This window comes from Miniopterus schreibersii, assembly GCF_964146895.1.
Source record: "Miniopterus schreibersii genome assembly, chromosome: 16".
Taxonomy (NCBI): domain Eukaryota; kingdom Metazoa; phylum Chordata; class Mammalia; order Chiroptera; family Miniopteridae; genus Miniopterus; species Miniopterus schreibersii.
This window is the reverse complement of record NC_138116.1, coordinates 20,620,377-20,647,866: the sequence shown is the minus strand read 5'-3', so window position 1 is coordinate 20,647,866 and position 27,490 is coordinate 20,620,377. Positions and strand designations below refer to the sequence as shown.

The following is a 27,490-nucleotide window of genomic DNA, read 5'->3' as shown; positions in this document are numbered from 1 at the left end:
CTTCTTGAGGTGGCCTGCCCAGTCTGAGGGGTTATATTTAGCTCTAGTGCTGATCCAGAGGCTCCTGAACGCCCAGGCTCCTCCCAGGTGCAACCTGCTGATGAGGGCCAAGGAGCTGGACCTGAATCGGCCTCTGTATTACAGGCGGGGGCCGAGATCTCAACTGTGAACCCTGAGCAGTACTCCAAACGCTTCAACGAGTTCATGTCCAACATCCTGACGTAGTGACCTTCTACCTTCAGCCACAGCCAAGAATGAGATATGGGGTTGGGGATCGGAAGGGGGAGAGGGTGTATTTGGGCTAGATGGGAGGGGTGGGAGCACAGTGGGGGGTCAGGGAGGCCTTTAGCAGTGAGACTACAGCCTGTGACACTGAAAGGGATTCTAGGGAGGAGGGGATGTGCTGTGTGTGCAGGTGCTCACAGGATGTAGCCTCACCTTCTTACCTTTTATTCCCCCCCCCCATTTGACCCAGGTTTAAAAAGGGTTTCCTTTTTGTTACCTTGTAGCCTTTTAAAATACCTTGAGGCTAGAGGTGACTGTGGGTTTATTTGGGTTTTTCTGAAATTTCATTGCTCCACGTTTGCTGTTTATAATGATGTATGTCATCACCCTATCCACCTTCCCCATCCCTACCCTAGTTCCCTTGGATTTATAGAGGCACCCCATAGACCCAGCCAAGGGTCCTCTCAGAGCCAAGTGCTCTGGCACCAGAGGAGAGGAGGTCAGATACCTCATCCCTGCTGGATTAACTTTTTAATTTCATGAAGTATTGTGTACAACTTTCTTCACCTTTCCTCCTTGGATCCAAGTGATTCCTGCATCTAAATGCTGTCCTCCTGAAGGAACACTCCAGATCAACGTCAGTCATCTTGGATCAGAATCAAAGATCTCAGAGGGGAGTGAGTTCATCCTCATGGGATGGTGAGGGTGAGGGTTGCTGCTGGCCTCTCGGAGAGCTGGTTCTCAGAGAGCTCGTGATCATTACTCAAGCCCCAGGGCTCTCTCGGGCTCTGGAGTTCAGATGTATTCTCTATAAAGCCTGCCTCCCACTTGGTCAAGAGAAACTAGGAAGGACCCTGTGCTTAAGTGATATTTTTCCCCCTTGGAGAAACCCCAGAAGCTGATGAGTATCAAATGAGGGCTTGTGCCTTCCATCCATTTACTTCCTTCTGACCTTTTCCCAGGCACCTTCACTTGTAGGTGAGCTTTTAGCTGAGGGCAGATCTCCAGGTGCCTGGGGTGCTCCTTGCAGAGATTCCTCTTCAAGCCCCAGGGCTACCATGCCGATAATCTGACTCCCTGTGCCTGTGGTTTGTCACCTGAACATTATGGGTTATGGCCGGCAGGGAGTGATGCCTCCCACCTTGGAGTGTGGTGCCCAAGCCTGAGGTCGTTTCTGGATCACTTGAGGATGTGACTCAGGAAATCAAATCTGGAGGCTTGAGGTGGAATTGGACCTGGACTCAGCCTTGGGGCTGTTTTTCCTTGATGTCCCCATCTAGACTTTTAACAGATCTGCCACCTACAGGCTTCCTCAGGAGTGGCATCCTGCCCCTTCCTTCAGGATCTCCACCCACCTTCTGAGCCTTGCTATCCAGGCCTCAGAATTGAACTGTGTGTCATTCTGTGATAACATCAGAGCAGCCTGGTCTGTGATGAGAAAACAGCCCTGTGTTGGTGGAGGTACATTCCTGTATCTTCTCAACCTTTTACCAGTAACTGGTGATTGCAGATAAGATATGGTAAAACATGTAGGTAACTCCACAGATGCGAAGAAAGTTTGTGGAAGCATTTTGAATGAATGGATTGGATTCTTGTGGCTCCTCCAAACATGGCCAAACTCAGCTTCTGGAGCAGGAACCAGCATGGTCTCTGTGCCCTACTCACAGCATTTAGGTCAGGAGGGAATGGAGACAGCATTCTTGGACTCCTCTGGGACTGCTGGGACCCTTCTAGAAGAGGCAGATGGGTCAAACAACTGCCCTGGCCCCAGGAAGAGGCCATAGGTAACTGAACATCAGCAGTAAGACCATGAGGTGACTTGAGGAAGGACTTGAAACCAAGAGGCTCATGGAGAAAACAAAACTGACTTAGGAAGGGATTATATAGGAATAATGTTTGGACTTGATTTCTCCACCTTCTAATCAAGAATAAAAATTTGGATCTGCTCATAGTCAGGCCAGCATCTCCAAAGGTTGGCAGGCTGTCCTCCGGCAGCCTCCACAGCCTTGGACTCCCACCGGCTCCCTGCATTTGGTCTGATCATGTTGCCATTAATGTGTATGAAACGTGTAACAATCCTATCAGTTGAAGATGAGCTACCAGGTATCTGACTTGTTTAACATTGAGTTTTTGTGATTTTGTGGAGTTTATTTTTTTGTATATTGTTTACATTTTGAGAGGTAGCATTCTGTTTCAAATGCTCTTTTGTGTTTCTGACAGTGTTGTTGATTGGGTTGGAACATTTGAGCTGTGGTTTGGTGAACTTTAGATTTTTTTTAAAAGGTCATTCTGTGCTATTTTCAAAACCTTGGGTTTGGCCCTCTAATTCTTTTGGCATTCAGATGTTTAAAAGCTATTTATCTGGGTTTATACAGGTTTTCTTTCTCTCCTTTTTATAATGATGAAGATATATTTGGTTTGCAGTCTGAATGTAAAGAAGGTGAACTGACCCCCACACTTTCGTCTGCCCCCACTTCCCCTCCCCAAATTTTACCATTCCCTTTCTGAGCAGTAGAAGGCATCCGAGGGGAAGTAGCTACCCTCAACCTCACTCTTTGGAGCCATGAAACTCAGCTGCCTTATGGCATCCTAGAATGATTTTGGGTCTCCCAAGAACAAAGGAATAAGAATAGGACATGGCTGACTGGGTGAGGTCTGGAGGAGCTAAGGGCAGGATTTGTCTACCAGTCCCTCTCATCCTGCTCCTGTTCTGAAAGTCTATAGACAGGAGACTATAGTCTCCTAGGTTTCCCAGCCAAAGCGAGGGGTTGACTGAAAACTCCACTGAGACTACTAGATGGAGGCCTGTGGCCCTTGTTCCTGTTTATGAACCACTGAGTCTTATCCTCCCAGTGGGAGCTCCTTCTGTGTGCCCCACAGTGGGGGTTAGGGGGCAGGGTTGGGAGGCCAGCAGTTCCAGGAGCACAAACTGAAGTGCTCCATCTCCCCTTATCTTGCTCAGGAGCTACTGGTCTGTGGCAGGTGCCACAAGTCACCCCTGTGGCTATTCTCAGTGCACTCCCTAAATTCCCACCACAGGCAGTTCTTCCTACTTCACTTCTTTCTCTTGCCTGTGCTTTAGGCCTCAAGCAGATCCCCTGGTAGTACTCAGGGCTTGGGACTACAGATCCTGCCCTGGGGAGGTGAACCAAAGACCCAGGGCTTTTCTCAGTAGCCAGTCCCACCCCCAATTGTCTTTTTACCAGTTCAAGTTGGAGAAAAAACTTCAGCACTGCCCAGCATTTGAGCTACTCAAGTGTCAGGGGCCGGAAGTATTTAAACAATCCTTAGAGCTCTGGCCTTAGATCTGTGGCTCCAAGTCTAGGGACCTCACCCCTTCTGGCAGAAATGTGTGGAGGGGGCATCCACTCTGAGCACAGGAATCAAAGGGAAAACACATTCAAATAACTGCCCCTAAACATACCAGCCATCTGCAGGGGGCAGTCACAGGGCCCTAGCCTTCCTCTGAGAAGTGCCACTTACAAAGAGTGCCTCCAAAGGGAAGAGGAGACTCAGCTCTCCCAGTGGGTTGTGCTGAGATCCTCGGAGGCTGGAGAGGAATCTTCCAGAGGAGCCCCTTCCCCTTGCTCAGGAGGAAGAAGGAACCAACCACCTTTGGGGGAAGGCCTGGTGCTGCTCAGCACACCCAAGCATCAGGTCAGATCATTATAATTAAAAAATGTGAATTAAGTATAGATTCAATTTTGGGGGAAGCAGGATAAACTTTCACCCCACCATGTGTGACTTCTCCATTTCCCACTGCAATTTCCATTTTTTAAATAGGAATTTTCAGCCCCGTGCTTGTCTAATGTCTGCTCGGAACAGTTCGAGACCCTGTTACTGTTTTAAAATGCATGCGTGTTAAGATGAATCTTCAACCCGAGGAAAATAAAACTCAAAAAGCTTTGTGTACACATCTGTTATGTGTGAGTTCCTGGGAAGTGATCCTTTCATTTACTTTTTTCAAAGTTAAAAGGTTTTGGTCCCAGTGTTAGAGGCTGCTTGGGCTAAATCAATGTATGGCTTGAGTTTGGAGAGAGACTTGACTCTGGTTACCTACTTTCAGATGTGGTTAATAAGCATGGTTAAGAGCAAGGCACTGGAGCTGGTCTGTCAGTTGTTGTTACCCTGCACAATGAGGAATGGACAACCCACCCACCCCTTGCTTCTCCAGGTGTGTAGAAACAACACTGGCCAGGAGGCCACCCGCTACACACCTAACACACTTGCTCTCCTTTGACCGGCAAAAAGGCTTAAAATCTAATGGTTCTCAAAGTGGGGTTCTAGACCAGCAGTATTAGCAGCACCTGGGAACCAGAAATATAAATTATCAGGTTCCTCTGCAGATCTGATTCAGAAACTTTTAACAAGCCTTCCAGGGGATCTTGATGGAAGCTAAAGTTTGGGAACCACTATGCTATACAAATAAGCTCACTTGCTTATTTAGGCATGTACTACGGGTTGTAAAGTAGAAGATTTGGGGGAGGGGCTTTTAAAAATATATATATTTTTTATTGATTTCAGAGAGGAAGGGGGAGGAAGAGAGAGAAACATCAGTGATAAATAGTAATTGGTTGGCTGCCTCCTGCATGCCCCTGACTGGGCATCAAGCCTGCAACCTGGGCATGTGCCCCGACCAGGAATCGAACCTCAAACTCCTGGATCCTAGGTTGATGCTCAACTGCTGAGCCATTTGTGGAATTTTCAGAAAAGACACGTGCTCAGACCTCTTTAAAAGGCCAATTAAGGCCCAACCAGGCGTGGCTCAGCGGTTGAGCATCAACCTAGAATCCAGGAAACAGGTTCGATTCCTGGTCAGGGCACATGCCCGGGTTGCGGGCTTGATACCCAGTCGGGGGCCTGCAGGAGGCAGCCAATCAATGATTCTCTCATCATTGATGTTTCTCTCTCTCTCTTCCTCCCCCTTCCTCTCTGAAATCAATAAGGATATATTCAAAACCCCACAAACGGCCAATTAAGAATCTTGAGGGATGGGATCAAAGTATGTGCTTTAGAAGCTCCCCAGGTGACTAATGTGCAGCCAAGGTTAAGAAACACTGATCTACAGGATATTACTTGTGGGTACTTGGCCAAATTTCTACCTGAAACAATGAAAGATTTAAGGATTTTCTAGTACAGTTGAGTGAAAAGGATTCTAGGCTTTGAAGTCAAGCCTTCCAGGTGCTCTTTGCAGTGCCACTTACTTACTACAGTGACCCTGAGCAAGGCATTTAACTGCCCTTAAATGAGGGTAATGTCATCAACTGCTCTAAGTCATTACAATGATTAAAGCCCAGAACCTGTAAAGCGCTTTGTGCAGGGCCTAGCACATAGCACAGGCACTCAAATGATGTGTACACATCCCCACTGGTACCAGGGGGATGCTGCAAGTCAAAACCACTGGAGGGCTGAGCTTTATCTACCCTGAGTAGCTATTTGTAACTGCCCAGCTGGGGACAGAGATCTGTGGTAAAAGACACAAAGAAGCAGGAGTGAAAGAAAATCTTTTATTAAAAAAACAACCAAAAACCAAAACAATGGGCTCTGGGACTGGGCGTTAATCCATTCGGGCCTTCAGTGTCCTGGTGGTGATCTTGTCCTTCTCACTGCAGAGAGAGAAAGTCACAGAACATCCAGACTGCAGAACAAGTGGCTGTCCTACCTAGTCTGACTTTTGCTCATGTATGCTGTTGGCTTGTCTCCCGAGCCTGCGATGAGGAAGGGAGAATGGAAAAGCAGGAAACCCTGGCGAAGGCTCTCCATAGGTGGAACCACCAGAGTCAAGATGACTCAGGGCTGGGCTGAAAAGCCCCCCAAAGGGAAGGAGCTCCCCCAGGCCTAGAGAACAAGTAACTTAGGAAGGAGATGTGATGGGTTTCATCCCATGCACATACAATTCTGTCCGTCCCAATCTGCTTTTCATGGTCATTAAGCAGGCTGTCCCATAACAAAAGGGTGCAAATGATTATTCTGGGATGTACCCAAGGAAAGCAATTGGGAGGACGCTTATTTTATCCAGTCAGGTTCCTGGTGACAGCCCCAAACAAGTTTTGAAAAAGGGGATGGCAGTTAGAGAGCAGGCTGGGGGTTAGAAAACAGTTCCCAGAGCTCAGTACGTCGCACAGTTATGGGTTCCACATTAGTGGGAGTTGGGAGAGAGGAGGGGAGCCACCCAGTATTTTGATCTATCTGTAGTAGCTCTGCTGTGGCTCATCATCACACAGGTCCCTGAGACTTCGGGGACACTTAAGGAAAGAAAGAAGTATCTATTGTGAACAAGGAGAGAGACTCGTGGTCATAGAGCCTCACCTGACAGAGACCAGGGGAATCTGGGTAGGCTCCTAGCTGCCACCCTTAGGAAAGCATGGACTTCTGCCATCCCACATCTGCCACAAATGCCTTATGTCACACCTTACGAGAGGTCTGGGAAGATGGGGGTGTTTATGCCAGAGGGGAGAGCTTATAAACTTCCAGCTCATACTCACATGACATGGACGATGACTCCCATGCCTGACACTGCATCACGGTCCACAGCATTCAGCATGGCTTGTGAGATGGTTTCAAATAGGTGTTCTGGATCCTGCCAGCAGAGCAGAAGCCTCTCAATCCCCAGAACCTCGGGCCCTAACTTGGTCTGGCTCCTTAACTCTTTTTCTAGGCTCAAGGACCCCAGCTGTGGCCCCTCCTATGCCTGAAGTGAAAAGCCCCCTCAGCTCCTTCGCACAAGGAAGCAGGGTTATGTAAGGGAAAGTTCAAGCCTTGCACTTCCTTCACTAATCAGCAGTGTGACCTTGGGCAAGTCATATGTCCCTTTACTAAGCCTCAATTCCTCCCCTGTAAAATGGGGAGAAGACTCCCTATCTGGCTCCCATGTGCTTTGTCAGCTGTCTGATGGACTCTCCCCCTAGATGTCTCATGGATACCTCAAAACTCAACCTGTCCAGCCATGACAACACATTTTCACCCAAACCTATTCTTCATTCTCAATCTTCGTTGGTTTAGCTAGAAAACCCAGGAGTCCTCAATATTTCCATCTCCCTCACTTCTGTTTTAAATGACCAAGTCCTCTACACTCCGGCAGCCCCGCTCTCCCACTGCCACAATCTTTGCTCAGAACCTGAGTGCCTCCTGTCGGTGACCACAATAGCTTGTCCCATTTTCCTGCAGGCCTCTGGTTTCCTAGGGTTCCTTATTGCCTTTAACATCACGCCAAAAGAAAAAGTTCAAACTCCCGGGCATGGCATTCAAGGCATTTCAAAGTCTCATCCCACCTTCATTCTCAGTCACCATCTCACCCCACATCCCGCCTACACTCCAGCAACCAGTGAGTTCTCTCCAATCTGAACACTGGGCCCCACCTGCACCTTTGTACAGCTGTTCCTTCTGCCAACCAGGCCCTTTCTTTCCTCCTCTTCCTAGCAAATGCAGTTTAACAAGTATGTGGGTGTCTGCCGTGATTGTTAGATTGCAGTGAGCCCTTGAAGACAGATTGTCTTGTTTCCCCAGAGCCTGACCGAGCTGGCACAGCAGGCAATCCTTACTGTCAGCCACTGTTCCAATCTTCTCATGTTTTCTTCACACCTCCATTTATAAGGTAGGTTCAATTATTACCCCTATTTTACAGCTGAGGAAATGAGGCAGAGAAGTAAATTGACTTACCCAAGAACATAACTAAGTGGTCGGTGGAACTGGTTTTCCAACCCAGACAACCTGGCTCCAAAGCCCATTCTGTTCAGTTGCCTCTAACCCTACACTTTCCATCTTGTTAAATGTTTGTTAAATGAATGAGAGAACGTTGAAAACCCAAAGTGAGGAATTATTTGTTGTAGCAAATAGCTGACTGGGCTCTCCTAAGAGAAGATGCTCTCCCCTGAAGCCAGCCAGCCCACACCAAGACCCTGGCAGATGGAGTTTCTGGCTCAGCAGCTGTGGCTTTCTCTCCTACCTGCACCATTCTCCCCATTACCTGCAAGGTAAACACATTTTTCCCTGGTGGCCAAGGAGGGGAGGGTACCTCAGAGCCCAGCCCCACTCCAAGCCACCAACTCACCATGTTGGGCTCCCAGAGGGACTCGCACATCCCGTACATTTGTTCGGCACAGGTGCCACTGACCACAAAGTCGTCAGTCACCATGGGGCAGCCAATGAGGTCTAGAGAGCAAATGAAGGGCTTAAAGGTCTTCGGGTCCAACCCAGCAATGACCGGCTCAGTGTAGTAGGGGCCAAACCTGTGGGGCCAGGAGCAGAGAAACCAGAACTCAAGAACACTTACTTTCTTGTTCAGGCCTATTCGGACAAGGCCCTGGCCCAGACCCAGGAGGAACTGTTCGGGGAGGTCCCCTTTCCCTGCGGCCAGTCTTGATGAGCTCTTTCCCCCTCTCCTGGTATCTGGCAATGCTCTAAGATTTTTCTTCTTGTTTTCTGTGACATTTCCCTTCATATCCTTCTCACCCCCGACCCTCTCTCTTCCTCATACTTTGAGATGTCTGCTCTCTTCTAGTCTTCCTATCCTAATCCCGGTCCTAGCACCATTCAGTCCTCTATACATCCATACTCCTACTCCTTTCAAAAAAGGATTTGAGGCAGTTTATAAGAAAAACACTGAAAAATAAAATGAAACCAAAAAAACAGAATACAAGACACTCAGACTGAACACAAAGTTTTGTTCTCAGCCTCCCAGAAGGCAAGGCAAAGAAGGATACTCAGTGGGCTGGGTCATTCTCATTGTCTGCCAACACTAACTAGCAGCCCATCAGAAACTTGTTCTAGACTCTGAGCTTTGAGAAGAATCAATCTTAGGGATCTTTATATATAAAATACTTGAAAACTAATGGTTACTATCCTCAATTAAAACTGTAAGAGGCATTACCCATATCTTATATTGGCTCTCAGTAATTTTTAAGGGCATCACCTTAAGTTATAGCTCTATAAAAAAGAATTCTAAAATATAGATATATAAGTTTAAGGTGGAGGAAGGGGTTGGTTAATTCTCTTGCCTAGAAGCAAGTTTATTTGCTATTTGCATTCCCCAGAGCCCTTTTCTTTCCTATTTGTTGGTCTGGTCCACAGAAAACAGACCCATAAAGATGTTGTCTTGCAAATAAGAAATGGGAGAGTGAGGAGGTCGGATCCTCTTCCTGGGCGCGCTGCCATGCTAAACGCCTGTTTGGCCAACCAAAGGTTTCTGATTCTGAGTCCCAGGCTCTACAGGAAGTCCTCACTTAACATTGAATTTAAGCGATACGATGTATAACGAAACCAACTGTACCATAGACTGATACAAACAAGGGTTAAGTTCCTATGGCATCTCGTCGTTATTACAAAATGACCCTGAACAAAATGTTATTCTAGGACCTGCTATATTTCCACTCACCGCTTCTCATACAAGAGGTTGGCCACCATGCTCATGAGGGTGTAAGGCTTGATCTGCCGGCCTTCCTTCAGCTCATACAGGTTCAGCCGGAACTTGAGGCGCTGGGCACTGTAGGAGGAGAAAAACTAGTAAGTCACTGTGGAATGTCCCCTAGTGTCCAACTTGTGGAGGTCAGGAAGACATACAATCTCAGCCCCTGCCAAGACTCCTCTCTTCCCTCCAGTCACCTGGTGGTGAGATAATGGATGGGTGTATGACAAAGTGCTTGGAAAACTTCAGTCTTATGTGTCTTAAGCAGCAGCCGCTGCACTAAGGGACTGGAAGGTGCCTAAGAAAAAAGGCCACAACTCCTCCAGTACCATCTGAGAGCCCAGGGATGGGCCCCTGCAGGGAGCAGACTAATGTCACACCTACCAGAAGCAAAGCAGAGTCACAGGCCACCAGAACAGAGCCTCAGACACGGCCTTAGCTTCATCTTGTGAGTGAGGAAGCAAAGGCCTAGCGAAATGAGCAATTACTGCACTCAAGCAAGCAAACTCAGTGAGAAAAACCTCCTGAAGAAAGGAAATGGGTGTGAGAACAGCAGCAACTGGAGAGAGGAAGGCTGATGGTGGCCCTCACACTAACAGGAACTCTAAGCAATCATTCTCTGATTCCACCAGAACCGGAAAAAGAGGGCTGATTGGGTTAGATCTCAGGAAGAATTTCCAAGTTATATGTTCTTGAGACTTAGGGAGCTTTAAGGGATACGAGAGAGAAAATTTTCTGCAAGCTTCCACCCACATTAGTGAACTGGTCTCTCGATCTTCTGGAAACAAAGTCCAGAAACTGCTGTTTCTTATGCCACCAGCTTCTTGTAGGACCTGTCACCTGTGACCAGACCTTCCCTCTTGAAACCCTATCTTGACTCTTTTCTCTGGCTTCTCTTCTAATCCCACTAATTATACAGTTCAGCTCTTGAACTGTAGCTTGTTTTCCCCATCGATTTTGTCTCTCCAGAATCTGTTTCCATAGATTTAACAGCTCACCAATGTCTCTCCGGCCCTGAGATATAATTTCATACCCCAACTGCTCACAAGATGTTTCTACTTGGCATGCCTTGTCCCTTCAAAATTAGTGTCAAAAGTTGAAGTCATCACCTCCCTCTAAAACTAGTCCTCCCAAATCCTATATTTCAGTCAACAAGCTCAAAACAGAAATCATTTTTAAAACATTTCTGGATTCCCTACATGCCAGGAAACTAGTCTAGACACTAGCAACAGATAAAAGACACGAACCCCAGCCTCAGTGATTCTTTGGCCTCACAATATCCAAGTAGCCACTAAGGCTGGCCAGCAACAACTCTCAAAAATGCCTTCCTTTCCTTTCCCATCACCACCACCCCACTGGGACCATAACCGTCAGACCAGGCTCATCCCAATAGCTACCTATTTAATCTCCCAGGCCCTCCCTTGTCTCAAATCACAGAACCATTGCCAACTAGATAACTAATCTAGCAGATAATATGCACTAGCTCATCGTGGGCAAGTTATCTTTCTGTATGCCTGCTGTGTCTCCCAAGGAGACCTGAAGTTCTTCAAAGTTCGAGTGCATTGAGTGCAGGCTTTGGCTTCAGAGAGGCCTGGGTGGGTTCCTGGCTGACGTTCATCAGCTTGCACCTTGGGTAAGATGCTCCCTGAGACCCTCTGTGCCCTGATCTGCAAAATAGGACAGCACCATGGTAATGCCATTAAGAGGATTAAACGAGTCCATGCAGGTAAGGTGCTTTCCACAGAGTCTGGCACAGACTCATATTCACTGGAGCTTTTGGTAGATGACTGACACCGAGGCCACTCACGACACCAGGCAAGGCTGGTCCATAAAGAGGCCTGGTTGTGGGCGGGGCCCCCCGACACTTACACGGTCTGGACGTCGGTGGCCAGCCCGGCCAGGCCGATGTATAGCCGGTCGCCCATGGGAAAGATCTTCTGGAAGTCCGTGGTCACCATCTGGGCCTGGATCCCGAAGCGCCTGTCGGCAGCTATGGCCACACAGTCCTTTCCCTTCATGGCCATGACGGCCCCTCCATTGTAGGACATAATAGACTGGGGCAGACAGAGTGGAAGGGCTCAGCGCGAGGGGTGAAACGCGGCCATAGCCCCGGGCCCAATCCCCGTGCTTCAGTTCTGAGATCAGCCCAAGGGGGCTGCGAAGAGCCGCAATCACCCAGCATGGTCCTCACCGCGGGGCGCCCCCGTTCAAACCGGAGCCGTTTCCATCAGTCGATCACCAGGCCCTCTCCACCTCCCAAACCTCCCAAGACCCCCGTTTCTCAGTGTTACCCCTGCCCCTTCTCCTCACTCCCCATCTTACCATGATTGCGGTGTAGTAGGACCTGCAATCGCCGCAATTCCAGGAAATCTGCTGTGGACCTCACTGCGCAACCAACCTTGCTGTTCTTTCTGTTGGCTAAAATAAAAGGCTGACCTTTCCGGGATAGTCTGGCTTCCTATTGGCTTAACACTCCTGTCAGTCACCAGCACGGGATGTTTGATTGAGAAGCGGAAACGGAGATCTTAACGCCGAAAGTGAAAAGTCACTGTGAGTGCGGAGGGACTCAGCGTCGCGGTGCAGGCTGGGATCGCGGCGGACCCGGTCTCAGGACCCAGTAGACTTCAGCCCCAGCTGAAAGGCTACAGTGTTGCTTGTCAACACGATGTGTAGGTCGAGCTTACTACTCAGGCTAGCTTGTTTCATTTATTTATACCAGAAATTCTTACATCTATTGTGTGCCAAGCACTGTGCTAGGCTCTGGATATTAAGCGAGCTAGAACGGGGCCTGGTGTTTAAGAGGCTCCCATTAAATGCATATTTAATAATGCGGGGTGGGGACAGAAGGAGGGCGTCGCGGCTATTCTGCAACTGCTGGGGTTCAGCTGAGGGTTGGAGGCCGAACATTTTTTGCTTTAGGGGACTCTCAGCAGGTCGACTCCAAGTATCCCCAAGTCTCAGGTCACTCTAAAAAGGGACGTTCCAAGCTTTTTCTTATCTAAGATCCGGAGGTAGCCAGCGCCGACCCCTCCAGAGCCAATGGAGGAGAGGCATGCCCTTCCTGCCAACTTCCCTCCACGAATCGGGGCACTTCCCTTTCTCCCCGGGGTCCGATTTTGCATCACTGCGGGGTTTCTGTTCTGATTTAGGCTTCGTCGCAGGCTCACTCCTATTGACTCAGCTCTCCGCCGCCCTAGTAGTCACCACGGTCTCTGTGGCGCAATCGGTTAGCGCGTTCGGCTGTTAACCGAAAGGTTGGTGGTTCGAGCCCACCCAGGGACGCTCTCCTTTTCTTCTCTCTCTTAAGCGTAATTATCCCAACTGCTGGAATGCCCAATTTGGTGTTGAAATGGCAGGGAAACACTTTTTCTATAGCAAATCAGAGGGTCATTGTGATTGAAAATTTGTTGTTTAGTCAATGATGGGATAATTTCTCTTGCACTTCCCTCCAACACTCCACCCCAAAACTGGATTGCAGGAAAAGCAGACAGGTTTTTGTCTCACGGTGAAATACGTTTTGGGTTGCATTTTTCGTAAGATTAAGAACGAATTTGCAGTGGAGGTTGGATAGTTTTCCATTGTCGGTCTCAATCGATGTTACAATCTCGAAATATCACATGTGGAAGGGAAGGAAGCCGGCGAGAGAAAGGCAGAAACAAACAGGGATGTAGAGAAAGGTGAGAAAGGGAGAGCATAGCTGTGATATTCGGAGACAGAAAGACGGGATATGACAGAAGAAATAGGCGAGGTGAGTGGAAGGAAGACCCAGAGGAAATGGATGGAGGGAAAAGAGCAGCAGTGAATACGAGAAGCATCAGAAAAAGAAAAAGAACAACCAAACATTTTTTTCCAGAAATACACACATGTAAGTAAGGAGGACTGGGAAATAGAAGCAGAAACTGACAAAGGACATTGTTTTGGGGAGACACGGGTCTCCCTGTTACAGAAGTAAAGGACACAGGTAAAGACAACCGTAAACTCATAAGAGGAGCCGCTCTCTCCTACCCTTGTCATAATCTTCAAGGGGATCTGATCCTGGCAGTATAGCTGTTGGTATGTGCCGGAAATAATCACCTAGATTTCCCGGGTTCCTGCCCTCTAGAAGCTGACTTTTCTGATGACTAGTTGTCAGGTAGAGGATCATGTGAGATGCTACAACTAAGACTGAGGTAAGTAATTGACACCGAACCGAACCTCTGCCAAAGACACTTTCAAGGGTGTGGAGTGGGAGCCCCCACTTTTATGAAAGAGCTAAGCAAAGGATTCTCTCAAGCAATTCTTTCTGATATCTGGTCTCTTCTCAATATTGGGCTCACAAGGAGGCCTCTTCTGAAAGCCTTGCCCAGTGCTCACACCTCCCTACCTGGCTGTCGCAACGCTGTTGGGGGACACAGAAGGGTACACAGTGCTATGGTAATTAACCAGACAGGCTGTGTAACCCTTCGGATTTGCCTCCATCGGCCTGTGAGCACCCTGCGGGGCAAAAGCCCAGCTCATCAGCTTTATATCCCCTGTGCCTAGCGAAGGACTTGCATTGACACACGACAGGTGCTTCTTTGTCCGGACACTGGACAAATTCAGATATGGGGAGGGTTGGGTCAGAGTTCTCTTGCTAAACCAGAAAGGCCAGGGATATGGGGACCTGTTGCCTGGGACGGAAATGATTAAAATGAAATTTTAGTGGATAGTGGGGTCTTCAGCATGTTCCTCTGTCTGTGGTTTGCTCCTGACTGGCTCTTAATAACTAAGGAATAAGTAAGTGGGCCCCAGGTGAGCACGGTGGTCCCTTCCAGCAGCGCTCCAGGATCAAAGAACCGCAGCAGAGACTCAAAGATAGTAGCTGACACTCCCCACATGCGCACGCAGGGGCAGCCCCTGGATGCTCCTGTGGATCATGAGTGGGATTGAGATACGCAAAAGATCTCTTGCTCGGGATCTTCTAACCCAAAAGGAGTGGCAGACCAAGTGTCCTTGCCGCTTTCCCCACCCCGAAGGGCTACTGCGGGACAGAGGATGATGCATGGGTCTTCCCTGGCAGAGTCCAAGATGCATTCGACACACTTGCCCTAGGGACAGTGTGTCCACGGCAAGAACCCCCTTTCCAAGACGGGCGGCAAACTCCTGGTTTTGGGGAGCCGGTGACCTGAACCTCCCCCGGCCCCCGCAGATTACCTCCTTCTGGGAGGAAATCTCTCTCCCCGCCCCCATTCGACCGGTGCGGGCTGAAGGCTAACGCTGGGGTCACTTGGCGGCCAAAGGGTGACCCTGGTCGCCCGCCAAAGAGTGAAAGCATGCAGTCCTCGGACCCCAGCTTCGGGTCGGCCTGCGCTGCGATCGAGAAGGAAAGAGGAGACGGCGGCAGACGCCCCGAAGCTTGCCGGAGATTCGTCTCCTCATTTTCCTAACTAGCCAGCCACCCTCAGTCAGTGCGCTTAATGGCGTATCTGGCCGGACGATCGAGCTCTTTGAAGGGACAGACACAGTGACCATCCCAATAAATCTTGACCCACGAATAAGCGAATCGACCCTCTTAATGAGGCGGGCCCACGGTCGCCGCCAGAACGTAGTATCGATTAGTTTTCCCGGGGCCACCCCCAGCCGCTCCTCCCGGCTCGTCCAAGGCTTCCTCCTAGTTTTCTCCCCTTGGCGGGATCCACTGGGGACGGGAGCCCAAACCCTGGGCTGGAGCAACGGTCGGAGTCGGAGGACCCCCGTCACCTCCGCTCTCGCCGGGCTCCTCCGGCTGCGGCCGCGAGGGAGGCGCACCAACCGCGCAGAGCGCGCAGCGCAGTCCGCGCCGGGGCCAAAAATGCGGGAACCGGCGCGACGCAGGGAAAAAAGCGCGGGCCCGCTTTCCAACCCCAGCGCCTGGTTTTCTAGTTTATTTGGGCCTCTTGCATTCGGCCTGGTTATTGTGTCCCGGGCCTGGGGCCTGAGTCCCTGCCTTCAGCTCTTCTCCCTCCCCAGGTCGTGTTCCATTTTTCTCCACGCCGGGGGCTCCAGCCTCCACTACAGCAACCAAGCCCCTCGCCGCGAGACCTACTCCCGTCGCCGCTCCCTCCGTGCCCAGGTGGTTTGCTCCCTCGAGGCGCCCCTGCTGGGTCCCGGGGCGATCGGGCCGCCGAGAGGGGCAAGGCGAGTGGAGAGGACACGCTCTTGGAAATGCAGTTATTATTTTTATGGGAGTGTTACTTTAGAGGGAATGAAAATAACCCGGACGCGTGGCCGTGGACGGCGTCGCGTCCCTCGCCCTCGCCCAGCGCCCTTTAGCCGAGGCTGGAGGACTGCAAAGCGAGCCACATTGCATGAAGTCCAGTCTTCATTTCACCATTTCCTAGGCACCCCAGCCCAGGGGCGGGGATCGCAGGGTCAGGGGGTGAGGGGCGCACACGTATTTTTGGGGAGGGAGGGGTGAGTTGCAGAGGGTAACAGAGAAGAGGATTCATTTTCCAGGGCCAGGGGCTGTTTGGGAAGGGTAAAGTCGTGTCCTAGTTTGGGGGGCCCAGTGCCCGGTGGGGGGACAGCAGCGTTAGCCTCCGCCTCCCTCCTCCTCTGCCCCTCTCCGCAAACACCCTGAAGGAATGAGGTCACGTGGGTGAGTAGTGGGCGGGACCTACTCTTGTCTGGAGGAAAAAGCCATTTTGTCGTCCCCCCCGCCCCGGTCCCTCCCCTCCCCCCGCCGTCCCCTCCCCCATCCCCTCTCTTCCTCCCACCCCAAGCTGCTTTCACAAACTCCTTTCTTACCGTAGGTTTCTCCCCACCCGCCGCCCGAGCGAACGACGCGGCCGGGGTCCCCCTCCCCTCCCTTCCCTCCTTCCCTCCCTCCCATCCCCCCTCCCCGAGACCCACGGACCCCGAACCCAGGTAAGCGGACACGGACCCCCTTCCTTGCCTCCTGCTACCCCATAACCGTCTGGGGATTGGGGGGGGGGCGGTGCACCTCTTTACGCATCCCTGTGGGAGGGGGCCGCCCGGAGCCGGGCCTGCTGCTCGCGTCTGCGCCCCACCCCCGCCAGCCCCGATCGGGCTCTCCCGATCCGCCTTTCTTTCTCCCTTTTTTCTCTCCCATTTTCCCTTCTTTCCCTTCCAAGATGGCCGCAGTGGATTCCCCTTTTAACGATTTGGCGTCTCCCTCGACCACCACCTCTTTGTGCCTCAGCTCCGTCCTAGACCTGCTCCGGAGGTAGCGAGGGGGAGGGTCCGAGGCAGACACAAAGGCTTTGGGGCTCCGTGTGGGGTGGATCTGTACCCCGCTCGCCCTCCCCAAGAGCCAGAGCAGCCCCGGTTCTACCCCACTACCCGCCTCGGTTTGGGGAGGGGTCGCTCTCTGTTTTTTCTGTGGCCACCCTGGCGTCGTGGACGTGCAAGGACTTGAGGCCGAGAGGAAGAGGACATGCTTTTTTGATTGCTGCGGGGCCGGAGGAGGGCGCTCTTTCCTGCCCGGGTCCCCGTCCTCTCGGGCACCTCCCCCAGCCGGTTTCTTACCCCCCGATCCCTGGACTGGGCGCCCCGCCCCCTCCCCAACCACCTAAGAAGAGCCTCTTTCTCCGGAACACCCCTCCTTGCGCCCCGCCGAAAGTTTGGCTCTAGGGAAGATAGGAGCGGCCACCCGGTAACTGGGGTTCCCGATCCTCTGACCCAGGCTCCGGGGGCAGCCAGGGAGGAGGGGGTGGAATGGAAATGCCGGGGGAAGGTTTATCGCGGTATTTCCCGTCGCCAGCGGAGGCAAGAGGGGCCCGACTGACCCGCCCGTCCCCCAGTGGGGAGCCTGGCTGCCCCTTTCCTCCCCAGGCCGTCCAGCCGCCAGCTCCGAGGGGGTGGGACCCCCTGGGCAAGTAGACACCCCTGCCCCTCCTGTCTCCATGTTGGGCCCAGGCATGCCTCTGCCCCCTCCCCCACGGCCCCCATCTGCCCAGAATTGCTCTGGATGGCAGGAGGAGGCCTGGAGTGGCGAATTTGCCAGTAAATATTGTGCAAGTGTTACCCCGCGCTTGCCCCTGGTCTTTGTCTCTCAGAGCCACCCCTTACCCCCGTTTCTGCCTCAGTCTCTCCAGGGCGTCCTGTAGCTAGGGGGTAGGGGTGTCCCTTGGTTGTCTCCCATTCCATTCTGATGCCTCGTTCTCTGGGCCGCTTGCAGTTTGCATCTGTTCCTGAAACTCTACTTTCTCTTCTTCCTCTCCCTTCCACTCTGTTCCAGGGTGTTAGTACTTGGAAAGAAGCATAAAGCCAGCTCTGTTGCAGTTTTTTGGTGGTGAGGTTTTCCCAGGGGTTCCCTCATTGGAGGTGGGGGTTGCAGTCTTAGAGCTGTCTTTGGAATAACACAGGAAACAGACCTGTGACTTAGGATCCAGACACTGTGTAGCTGGGTGGGGTTCAAGTTGAAGTCTTAGGGGGTGGGTAGGAAGGGGGCTCTCTGCTGCCCTGGCCTTGCCTGAGAGATCTTGGTGGATGGAGCTGTTGCCATGGGAATGGAGAGAGCCCCAAGAGGAAGAGGTTATATCTTTGTGCAGGTCAGATGCCCACCCCACTCCTCCAGTCTCTTGGCCTCCAGAGTGGAGGTTGGGAGCTGCACTGTCTTTGTTGCCAGAAGACTTATGTTATAATTTACACTGGGTGGACCAGGGATGCACAAAAGGTTAGTGTGTTTGCAGCTCTGGTTTCAGCCACGGATGTCAGACTGTGTGCTTCTGGATGGGGTGAGTGGAGGTGGCTCTGCATCTGGCAAATGTGGGCCTGGCTTTGGTCTGGCTGTATGTATGATGGGGGTGTGTCTGGCCCTGTGTGTCTGTCTGGCCAAGTATCTGTCTGGCTGTGTCTGTGTGTGTTGTGTCTGTCTGGCCTTGTGTGTTGAGTGTGAGAGAGATGGAGGGGGTGTGCCTGGCGGTGTGTGTGTATTTTGGGCTTTTGTCTTTGTTTGATATTAGGAAGCTGAGAGGTGGGAAAGGAAGGGAGGGTAGAGTGAGCCCAGCTTCAGGAGGCTTGAAGCCTTTTCAGTGATGCTGGTGAGGGAGCAGATCCTTGTCCCAGGAAGGATTGAGAGGTTGACAGTGCTCCCAGGTGGACCCCCGTATTCCCCTCAAATACATGGGGCTTGCACAGTTGCACCCACACATTTGGGAGAGGAATGGACTCCTAGAACCTAGGGTCTGAGTCTTGACAGTATACTCTGGCTCACTGTGCTTCTATACAGCCTCAGTTTCCCTGTTGTACCATGGATGTGAGATGAGGCCTCTGCTCCCTCTTTATACTTCAAGGTGAGAATGTGTGCTGATGGTCATATTTTGGCCAGACTTTGACCCCTCCCAGGAGGCTCACTGAGTGGTCTTCTAGGGAACCTGGAGTCTTACTTTCTACCTTCCTGGATGGAATCAGGCCAGGCTTATTGATTCTTAAATGAGTGGGGAGCCTGGCCTAGGTGCCAGTGTGTAAAGAGCACTGGACTGGGAGTCAAGACAGTTTCTAGTCCTAGGACTGCTACTGCGTTGCTGTGTGACCTTAGACAAGTCACTTCTTTCTGAGTTTCTTCATCTGTAAAATGAAATGATTGGACAAGATGCTTTCTAAAACCCCTCCTACCTCTGCAATTCTAGACGTCTGGATATGACCTTGAGTGACTTTTCCCAAGACCTGGAGGTTTTCTGTTGAGGGAGTTGGGCTAATTTCATTTGGAGGAAAGAATGCTGTAGCTGGGCATCCAAAGGAGCAGAGGGACCTCTAGGTTATCAGAGATTGGCTATGATTTCTGCAGGGAACATTAAAAAACTGACAGCGAGAGAGGCTTGAATTTTGGGGGAGCTTCCAGAAAGGTCTGGGTTAAAACAAAGAGATGGGGGTGGTCTTTATTAGTAGGGGACTTTGAGGATGAGGAAAGACAAATGCCAGCCTTGAATGGCAAGGAGGAGTTGGAATTGGGTGCTGATCAATCTCCTTTCCTGCCACTGTAGCTGAGACCAGGGACTACAAGGGCCAGAAGCATAGGCCGCCCAACTATTGTGCCCTTGTAAAGACAGTGGTTTGGGACAGAAGACACTGAAGGACTTGGCCCCCAATTGGGGGTGGGAGATGGTGCTCAGGTCTACTGTGGGGATATGGTTGTGACTGACCTGTTAGAGCCCCCAGAACTCCACAGGGGCTACTTCCCAATGACCCTTGGTTTCCCTTTACTGCTTCTAGGATTTGTCTTTCCCTCTCTGTCTCCCTCAGGCTATTCCGATCTCCCAGCCTCTTCTTCCCTAAAGTGATGATGCTGGCAGTTCAGCCACCTATCACCCCTCTTCCCTCTGCTACTCACAACACACCAGCCAGTTGCAGCTGGGGAGGAATTGGGTGTCAGTTTTAGGGCCCTGAGGCTTCCTGGTGGGGGATGAGATGGGGAGGGGGTGGCTTGGGGGAACAGGTAACCATGGCAATCAGGTGAGTAACCAATCAGGGCTTCTCCCCAGTCCCAGAGGTAAGGGTCTGAGGCTCTGGGGATGGGGTGAGGGGAGCAGCGAGTATCACAAGGGGGCTCATTTCTTGGGAGATAGAGGAACATTTCATTCCTTCAGTAAGCACCGCAGTTCTTTTCTTCACCCGAGCATCTAGAAAGGAGCTTGAAGGATGGTCGGTCTGGGTCTGAATGCTCACAAATGCTTAAAGAAGTGAGACGGTGAGGGTCATGGTCATGTGCTTAGGAACACCTATGTGTTGAGGACATAGTCTGCCTTGCAGGAACTAGATGGGAATTCTTAGGAGCAAGTGTCTGTTTGAAAACGCAAGCGTGTGAATGAGGTGGCGAAGGCAGTGTGAAGCGCTACGTATTTGTGTGTGTGTATGAGAGAGGGGAGGGGTGTGACATTCACTGATAGCAACCTAGACCCCCAGCATTATCAGAGCCCCAAATGTTTTGTTCCTGGCTGTACACACACACAGATTCTTTTAGACAGACACACACATGGGACAACTAGTCATAAAAAGTACCTTTGGAGGCCCAGACGGCACGTATGCATTCAATATTATACATACTCAGTGAGACGGCCACTTGGAGTTTGTTCTTTCGTCTGGATGGTTGTAATAATATTTGGGCTCCTTGCCAGGGATGAGGTTACCATGGAAACCACCAAACAGTGGAGTCACCAGCAAGCCTGCTACATAACTGAAGGGGGGACTCTCGCAGGGAAGACAGAAGGAGTCCACCGTATGCGTGGCCAAAACCCCTTTCCTCTGGCCAGGCCTGCAGGTCTCAGTTGCTGCATGCCTGCTGGCTCTCTGGGCTGGCTGGCTTGTTCCCCTCTGTCTGCCCTGCTAGTTGGTGTTTCTCCCATGTGTGGCCTTTGTGTCTCTCCATCTCTTTCGGTGTCTGGCCAGCCTCTGTTGGCTGTTTGGGTTCTGGCCAAACTCATCCTGGGGTCTCTATAGAAACTGCTGATCCTGGCTGTGAATTTCTGGTCCTAGAAAACCCAATGTGGTGTCTTTAGAAATGTTTCTGGAAAGGAGAGAAAGGTGTATGTTGTAAAAGAGCCGTTGGGGTTTGGCCACCCTCCCAAGCTCCACCCCTTGGGCTTTTACTCTGGGAAAGAGGAAGAAGGGAGGGGCCATCCCTTATGGGTGCAGCTTTGATTTTTATTCCAAGAAGTAAGAACATCAGCCAATCCAGAGCTGGGCTTTGCCTAACCTTCTGGGACCTTGCCAGAGCCTGGCTGGGCTGGGCTAGCGTTCAGGTGGGCTGGGGACCGGGAATTTTCTGCCCAGCTTTGGCAGGCATCTCAGAGTCTGTGGTCTTTCTCTGGACAGTCTGTGGACAGGTTGCCGAGGAAGTGTCATCGGGTGGGAGATGATGGTTGGCAGTGCCCACGTGGGGAAATAACTGTGTGCATGGGGAGGGTAGTTCTGGATGTGTGTGCTTGTGGGCACAGGGGAGCTGTGTTCCTCAGTATATCCTGCGTGAGCACCAAGCTTGGAGCCTACATGGTCAGCATACAGTGGATTTCCAGGTTGCTGCTCTGGGGCCGGGGCTGGATGCAGGGCCAGAAGGAAAAGTGATGGGGTGCCCCTTCAAACTTAAAGCAGCCTGTGTTTCCAGGGAAGGCTTCCTGGAGGAGGAGTAGATGGGATGGAAGAGGGTAGAATGGATACAAAGACCAAGTCAGGGGCATTTGCCTGCCTCCCCACATCCTCTGGAGAGTTGGGTAGTACTTCCTATGATTGAATCTCAGTCTTTCCTGCTGCTCCTGAGGTGGAGCCTGACCTTGTTGCTCAAGGTTAGGTGAATCTCCAGAGCCCCTGGCACCCAGTAAACACTCAGAGGGGGCCAGAAAGAACCAGACCCTTACATGCACCCAAACCAAGGCGGAGAGGAAGGGCCTTGGGCTCAGAGAGGATGTTGGATCTCTGGGTTTCTAATTCCACTTTTACTTCCCAGGGTAACGCTCCCTAGGCCCCCAACCCCCTCCCCGGCATCATGCATCGGACCACACGGATCAAAATCACGGAGCTGAACCCTCACCTCATGTGTGCCCTCTGCGGGGGGTACTTCATCGATGCTACGACCATTGTAGAGTGCTTGCATTCCTGTGAGTTGGGTGGAGGGGCTGCTTCTCAGGGTGGGCAGCCTCTGCCTAAGTTGGAGGGGCACTGCCCAGGGAAGGCAGAGCACAAGCCTGAAAAGTGAACATGCCTGTGCCTGGTGGGGGTCCCTAGGTCATAGAGAGGCTGCCTGGCAGGGGAGGCTGGAGGTTTCAGCCCAGACTTCATTTCAGGGACTTTCATCTGAAATCTCTGTGGCTGAAATTTCACCCCCTGAAGATGCAGGTGTCCCTGGTGTGCCCTATAGGCTTGGGGATAAGGGGCCAAGGACCCTGGGAGATATGTAGCAGGCTGGCTGTTGTTTTGTACTCCATGAGGGGAACTTGGGACTTGGGGCTCACCGTATACATGACACTGGCCTAATATACACACGTACACGCGTAAGATCTGTCCTCTCCCAAGGATGGATATGGGACATTTGCCCTCCATGCAGAACAGGACCACATTGGCCCTCTGAACAGGCCTAAACTGTGGGGACAAGGTGGAGAAGGGAGGCCTGAACCTGAGTGGAGGGTATGGGGGCTGGGCCTGGTTACAAAGGGGGCTGACTCCTCTCTCTCTCTGTACCCCCCAAGTCTGCAAAACCTGCATCGTGCGCTACCTGGAGACCAACAAGTACTGCCCCATGTGTGATGTGCAGGTCCATAAAACCCGGCCACTGCTGAGCATCAGGTGGGCCTCGCACTGCCCCTCCTGCCCCTGAGATCCTCTGGGTCAGCTCCCCTGTGTCCCTCAGCCCTCCTTGTTCCTGTAGCCAAAGTGGCAGATCGGGGAGAAGCACTGGGCCTCTTCCCTCCCTCCAGGTTGTATCCAGCTGAGAAGTATCGGAGGGATAAAGACCAGGTCCTGAATCTGAGGAAGGGAGGGGAGCAGTAGGATCCCTGGCTGGGGAGATCAGGGTGAGAGGATTGTTAATAGGGCCCTGTATGTTGTTTTCCAGATCTGACAAAACCCTCCAAGACATCGTCTACAAATTGGTCCCTGGGCTTTTTAAAGGTATCCACACACCCTTCCTCCTACCCCCCCCCCCCAGCCTGTTGCTTCCTCCTCACCGTTTCTTTCCCTCTTTCAGATGAGATGAAACGGCGGCGGGATTTCTATGCAGCGTACCCCCTGACGGAAGGTGAGTTCATGTGTGTGCACTCCCAGGCCCGGGACCGTGTGAGTGCGTGGCGCTGCCCCAGGCATGCGGGCTGGGTGCACTGGGCTGCCCATCCTCCACGCCCCACCCCCACGCCGCCTCCTTGGCCCAGAGGAAGGCTGGGGCCACCCCGCTGGGCTCCGAGACCCTGGGCCCTTGGTGGGGCTCCATTCCCCCCTCCTAGGCCAGCCCACTCAGGTTTCTCCTTTTGCAGTCCCCAATGGCTCCAACGAGGACCGTGGTGAGGTCCTGGAGCAGGAGAAGGGGGCTCTGAGTGATGATGAGATTGTCAGCCTCTCTATCGAGTTCTACGAAGCTGTCAGGCAAGTGTGTCCTACGCCTGGTCCTTTTGGGGTCCTAGGCTGAGTTGCGCCCTTCTCCCACCCTGGCCCCATTCCCTTGGAAGGGTGTGTGTACTGGGGAATCCTGCCTGAGCCAGGGTCTCCTTAGCTTCACTCTATGTTGTCGTTGTGTGTCCCCCCACCAGGGACCGGGAGGAGAAGAAGGGCCCCCTGGAGAATGGGGATGGGGACAAGGAGAAGGTGAGTCCTGGGGCCTGCCCAAGAGTGGGGTATGGGCTGGGAGACAGTGCCTGGTGCACCATAGCCCTGGGGTGCCTCTCCCCTGGCAGACAGGGGTGCGCTTCCTGCGATGCCCAGCAGCCATGACCGTCATGCATCTGGCCAAGTTTCTTCGCAACAAGATGGATGTGCCCAGCAAGTACAAGGTGAGTCCCTGGGCCCTTTGAAAAAAGTATCTGTGGGTGGGTGTGTCTGACAATCTGTGCATTCCAGCCATTGTTCACGGCTGACTGGGTGTCACCGAGGGCCCACCTGGTTGTGTAAGTGCGCCCAGTAGAAGGGTAATTGAAACCAAGATTAGGGTGGGGCAGTTTGCATCTGTTGAAGCCAGTGTACAGAGGTACAGGGGAGCAAGGTGGTGTGTGTGTGTATGCTTGCACACTCAGAAGTGTGGCAGAGGTATGTGTGTAAAAACACAGGGTCTTATCTGGGGCCAGCTGGCTGAAGGAAGGCCAGTCTGAAATTCCAACAGAACTGTAGGAAATTGCTTCTGAAACTTGAATGTGTCTGTGATCCCTTAGCGATCTTGTTAAAATGCAGATTCTGATTCAGCAGATTCCTCATTTCCAGCAAGTTCCCAGGTGCTGCCAATGCTACTGGTCCCCAGAGCACACTTTGAATATCAAGGATCTAGAACAGTGGATCCAAAACTTTATGTCAGAATCACATGGGGAGCTCTAAAACTCAACTCATATATCTTGCCAGCTAAACCAGAATCTCTGGGGGTGAGATCCAAGCATTGGTCATTTTTAAAGCTCCCTGAGTGATTCCACTATGCAGCCTGGGTCAGAGCCAGTGCTCCCCAAGATGCTTCTCACTCCGGGCCTTTTCTTTGCCCATTAGCTCCTCTGGGGGACCTGCTGGGAATAAAAGGGGACCCAGATGGCTATGTGGATGGCAGGGGCAGGGGGTTGTTAATGATGTGGGTATCTCCTCTGGATCCCTTTCCACCTGGTGGTCAGGAGTTCTCTTGGGACCCCAGAGTAATTGGGGACCACCTGCAAGTCCACTTTGGCCACCCCCCTCCCCCCCAGACCCCTAACTTGGATCCTCTTTGCAAGATGGCCAGGGCCTGAAGCCTGGCCAGGGTCATGGGGGTCTCCGTCTCCTCCAGGTGGAGGTTTTGTACGAGGACGAGCCACTGAAGGAATACTACACCCTCATGGACATCGCCTACATCTACCCCTGGCGGCGGGTGAGCAGCGCTGGGAGGGACCCCTACAGGGCTGGCATTGGTCTGTGCCCACAGTGCCCACAGGAGCCACCCTGCTCTAATCACAGACAGTTCACCTCTTGTCCTATGAGCTGGCCATGTCCAGGGCGGCCCGCCATACCAGTTAGGCCTCGGGGCTCTCTTACCGATGACCTCCCACACTCAGGAGAAAGGACCCTTGGACAGATTCCATGCCCCACCTTGGGTCAGAAAAGGGCCTGGTGACTGAGGAGTAAATGTTGCTTTCTGCTCTTTGGCCTCCCTCTTTTTCTCTCCAGTCCCTGGTCTTGCACTTCGCTGGGTCTCATGTGCCTGTCTCTCCGGCCTTGCTCACTCCGCCTCTCAGTCTCGCTTTGCCTAGGTCCTCCTACTCTTCCAGGTCTTTCTCTCCAAGGCTCCAACCTTTCCTTTCTTCCTCTTCGGGCACTGTGGGATGAAGGTGGGCAGCTGTCTGGTTAGCCTTTCTCCTGACACCCTCCCCTTCCCTCCTCTCCTCCACCCCTGTCCCTGCAGAACGGTCCTCTCCCTCTCAAGTACCGGGTCCAGCCAGCCTGCAAGCGGCTCACCTTGCCTACAGCACCCACCCCCTCTGAGGGCACCAACACCAGTGGGGCGTCAGAGTGTGAGTCAGTCAGCGACAAGGCTCCCAGCCCTGCCACCTTGCCGGCCACCTCCTCCTCCCTGCCCAGCCCAGCCACACCCTCCCATGGCTCTCCTAGCTCCCATGGGCCTCCGGCCACCCACCCTACCTCCCCTACTCCCCCTTCAGCAGCCAGTGGGGTCACCACAGCTACCAACGGGGGCGCCTCGAACTGCCTGCAGACACCATCCTCCACCAGCAGGGGGCGCAAGATGACTGTCAATGGAGCTCCTGTGCCCCCCTTAACTTGAGGAAAGGGACCTTCCCCCTCCTTTTCCAGCCATGCCTCTCCACCCCTCCACTTTTTCTGGGCTCCTTTTTCCACCTCTTCTACTTTTCCCAGCTCCTCCCACCTTAGGGGTGGGGGGGTGGGTTTTATAAATAAATCTATATATATATGTACATAGGAAAAACCAAATATACATACTTATTTTCTATGGACCAACCAGATTAATTTAAATGCCACAGGAAACAAACTTTATGTGTGTGTGTATGTGTGGGGGATGGGTGTTAATTTTTAAGGAGTCTTGTGTAATTTGCTCTACTCGCTTTTTGTGGGTGCCTGGAAGTGGGCTGGAGGGGCTACTTGAGGCTCAGTAAAGCTCTGCCCTATCCTCCCTGTTTCCCAAGGCAGATGGGGTGTTGGGGACCCACCAGCCCCCAAAGCTTTAGGCACAACTCTAACGGCTGTGTATGGGTCCACCCTCTTTCTCTCCCCATCTTGGCTGCTGTCCTGCCCCCCCCAACCAGCCCCCCCCCCCCCCCCCATGTTGAATGTCCAGAGACTTGCTAAGACAGTGCCTTTTACAAATGCAGTTTATCCCCTGGTTCTGAGGAGCAAGAGGGTGGTGGAGATGGTATCACCCTTACCTCCTCCTCTTGCAGTGGAGACTTTGTGCAAAGAACAGGTCTGCCTTTTTTGTTTTGCTCCCTGTGTGTGTGGCCTTTGCATCATTTTCCTTGTGGAAGAGAAGATTCGGGCCATGGGAGGCCCTGGCCCTTGAAATTCCACTGTGGCTTTAGGATTGTGAACTGCTTCACCCCCATGTGCCCCAGCCTCCACCCAGGAACCTGCAACAGCAAGCCTGGTGATAAAGTCTGACTTGGGGACCTGGAGTGGAGAGGTGGAGTGGGGTAAACCTCAGACAAGCACAGACCCCAGATTTTGCCAAAGGCAAACAGCTCTCCAGCCCCCTCCCCACCCCGGCTGAGGCCCAGTCAGGAAAGAGCCTCAGGGGCATCTGAAAGCACAAGAAGACAGGCACTAGTAAGCTCTGTCCTCAGCTCCATCCTGAGAGGTCAGTGGACCGCCCCCTGAAGGGCAGACCCCGATAGATCCCTGCCTACCTGTTTTCTTCCAGTGTACATAGATCAGATGGGGGAGGAGGGGTGGAAGCAAGACTGTCACAACCTGGGTGTTTGGGGTTGGGTACCCCCAATGGGTTTGTCTGCGTTTGCACCTTGCCCTTTGTCTGAGGTGCTATGACTGTACCCTCCTCCTACCCTGGGACATTTGTATCTCCTGGCTTTGTAATAAATGCTGCATACTCTCCAGAGCCTCTAGTTCTTTGGGGCAGAGGGGACAGGGAAAGGCTGGGTGGGTCCCCTGGCCTCCTCCTCATACTGCTTATCTCTGGGCTCAGCCTGCCTTGGGAGACCCCATATGGAATAAACCAGAATTATCTCCACCCTTTGCCCCCAGACTAGGTTAGGATCCAGAAAA

General features: G+C 52.3%; 3 protein-coding genes across 10 annotated transcripts in view; 2 read left to right on the top strand and 1 right to left on the bottom strand.

The window, feature by feature from the left end:
• PIP4K2B (phosphatidylinositol-5-phosphate 4-kinase type 2 beta) overlaps nt 1-4,137 on the top strand; it is a 29,349-nt gene extending 25,212 nt beyond the window's left edge. For all 3 annotated transcript variants that reach the window (XM_081161581.1, XM_081161582.1, XM_081161583.1), the window contains one exon: nt 145-4,137. In XM_081161581.1, the coding sequence (XP_081017707.1) occupies nt 145-225 (81 nt within the window). In that variant the 3' untranslated portion in view covers nt 226-4,137. The remainder of the gene's footprint in view (nt 1-144) is intronic.
• Nucleotides 4,138-5,718: 1,581 nt separating this feature from the next.
• Nucleotides 5,719-14,823, bottom strand: PSMB3 (proteasome 20S subunit beta 3). The gene is made up of 6 exons (XM_081161092.1): nt 11,951-14,823; nt 11,498-11,682; nt 9,599-9,706; nt 8,276-8,453; nt 6,711-6,805; nt 5,719-5,831 (listed from the first exon to the last, which is right to left on the bottom strand). The coding sequence occupies exons 1-6, from the start codon at nt 11,951-11,953 to the stop codon at nt 5,783-5,785; spliced, it is 618 nt and encodes a 205-aa protein (XP_081017218.1). The 5' UTR covers nt 11,954-14,823; the 3' UTR covers nt 5,719-5,782.
• Nucleotides 14,824-16,225: 1,402 nt separating this feature from the next.
• On the top strand, nt 16,226-27,319 carry PCGF2 (polycomb group ring finger 2). Of its 6 annotated transcripts, XM_081115951.1 has the most exons (12): nt 16,226-16,492; nt 16,720-16,811; nt 22,029-22,179; nt 22,768-22,864; nt 23,133-23,188; nt 23,265-23,315; nt 23,548-23,656; nt 23,821-23,875; nt 23,965-24,060; nt 25,029-25,109; nt 25,641-25,749; nt 25,897-27,319. In XM_081115951.1, the coding sequence occupies exons 3-12, from the start codon at nt 22,068-22,070 to the stop codon at nt 26,016-26,018; spliced, it is 888 nt and encodes a 295-aa protein (XP_080972077.1). In that variant the 5' UTR covers nt 16,226-16,492; nt 16,720-16,811; nt 22,029-22,067; the 3' UTR covers nt 26,019-27,319. The 6 variants fall into 6 exon arrangements, with proteins under 6 accessions (XP_080972077.1, XP_080972078.1, XP_080972074.1 ...); XM_081115952.1 differs by lacking the exon at nt 16,720-16,811; XM_081115947.1 differs by having other exon boundaries at nt 16,233-16,492; nt 25,641-27,319.
• The last annotated feature ends 171 nt before the right edge of the window (nt 27,320-27,490 follow it).

Coding starts and splice junctions, on each gene's coding strand:
- PSMB3 (XM_081161092.1), bottom strand. Junction 9,707..11,497: donor GCCACCGACGTCCAGACCGT/GTAAGTGTCGGG, acceptor CTCCTCCTACAG/TGCCCAGCGCCTCAAGTTCC. Junction 6,806..8,275: donor CCCTCTGGGAGCCCAACATG/GTGAGTTGGTGG, acceptor CTCTGCTGGCAG/GATCCAGAACACCTATTTGA.
- PCGF2 (XM_081115948.1), top strand. CDS start 22,068: ATGCATCGGACCACACGGATCAAAATCACGGAGCTGAACCCTCACCTC. Junction 23,189..23,264: donor GGTCCCTGGGCTTTTTAAAG/GTATCCACACAC, acceptor TCCCTCTTTCAG/ATGAGATGAAACGGCGGCGG. Junction 23,316..23,547: donor AGCGTACCCCCTGACGGAAG/GTGAGTTCATGT, acceptor CTCCTTTTGCAG/TCCCCAATGGCTCCAACGAG.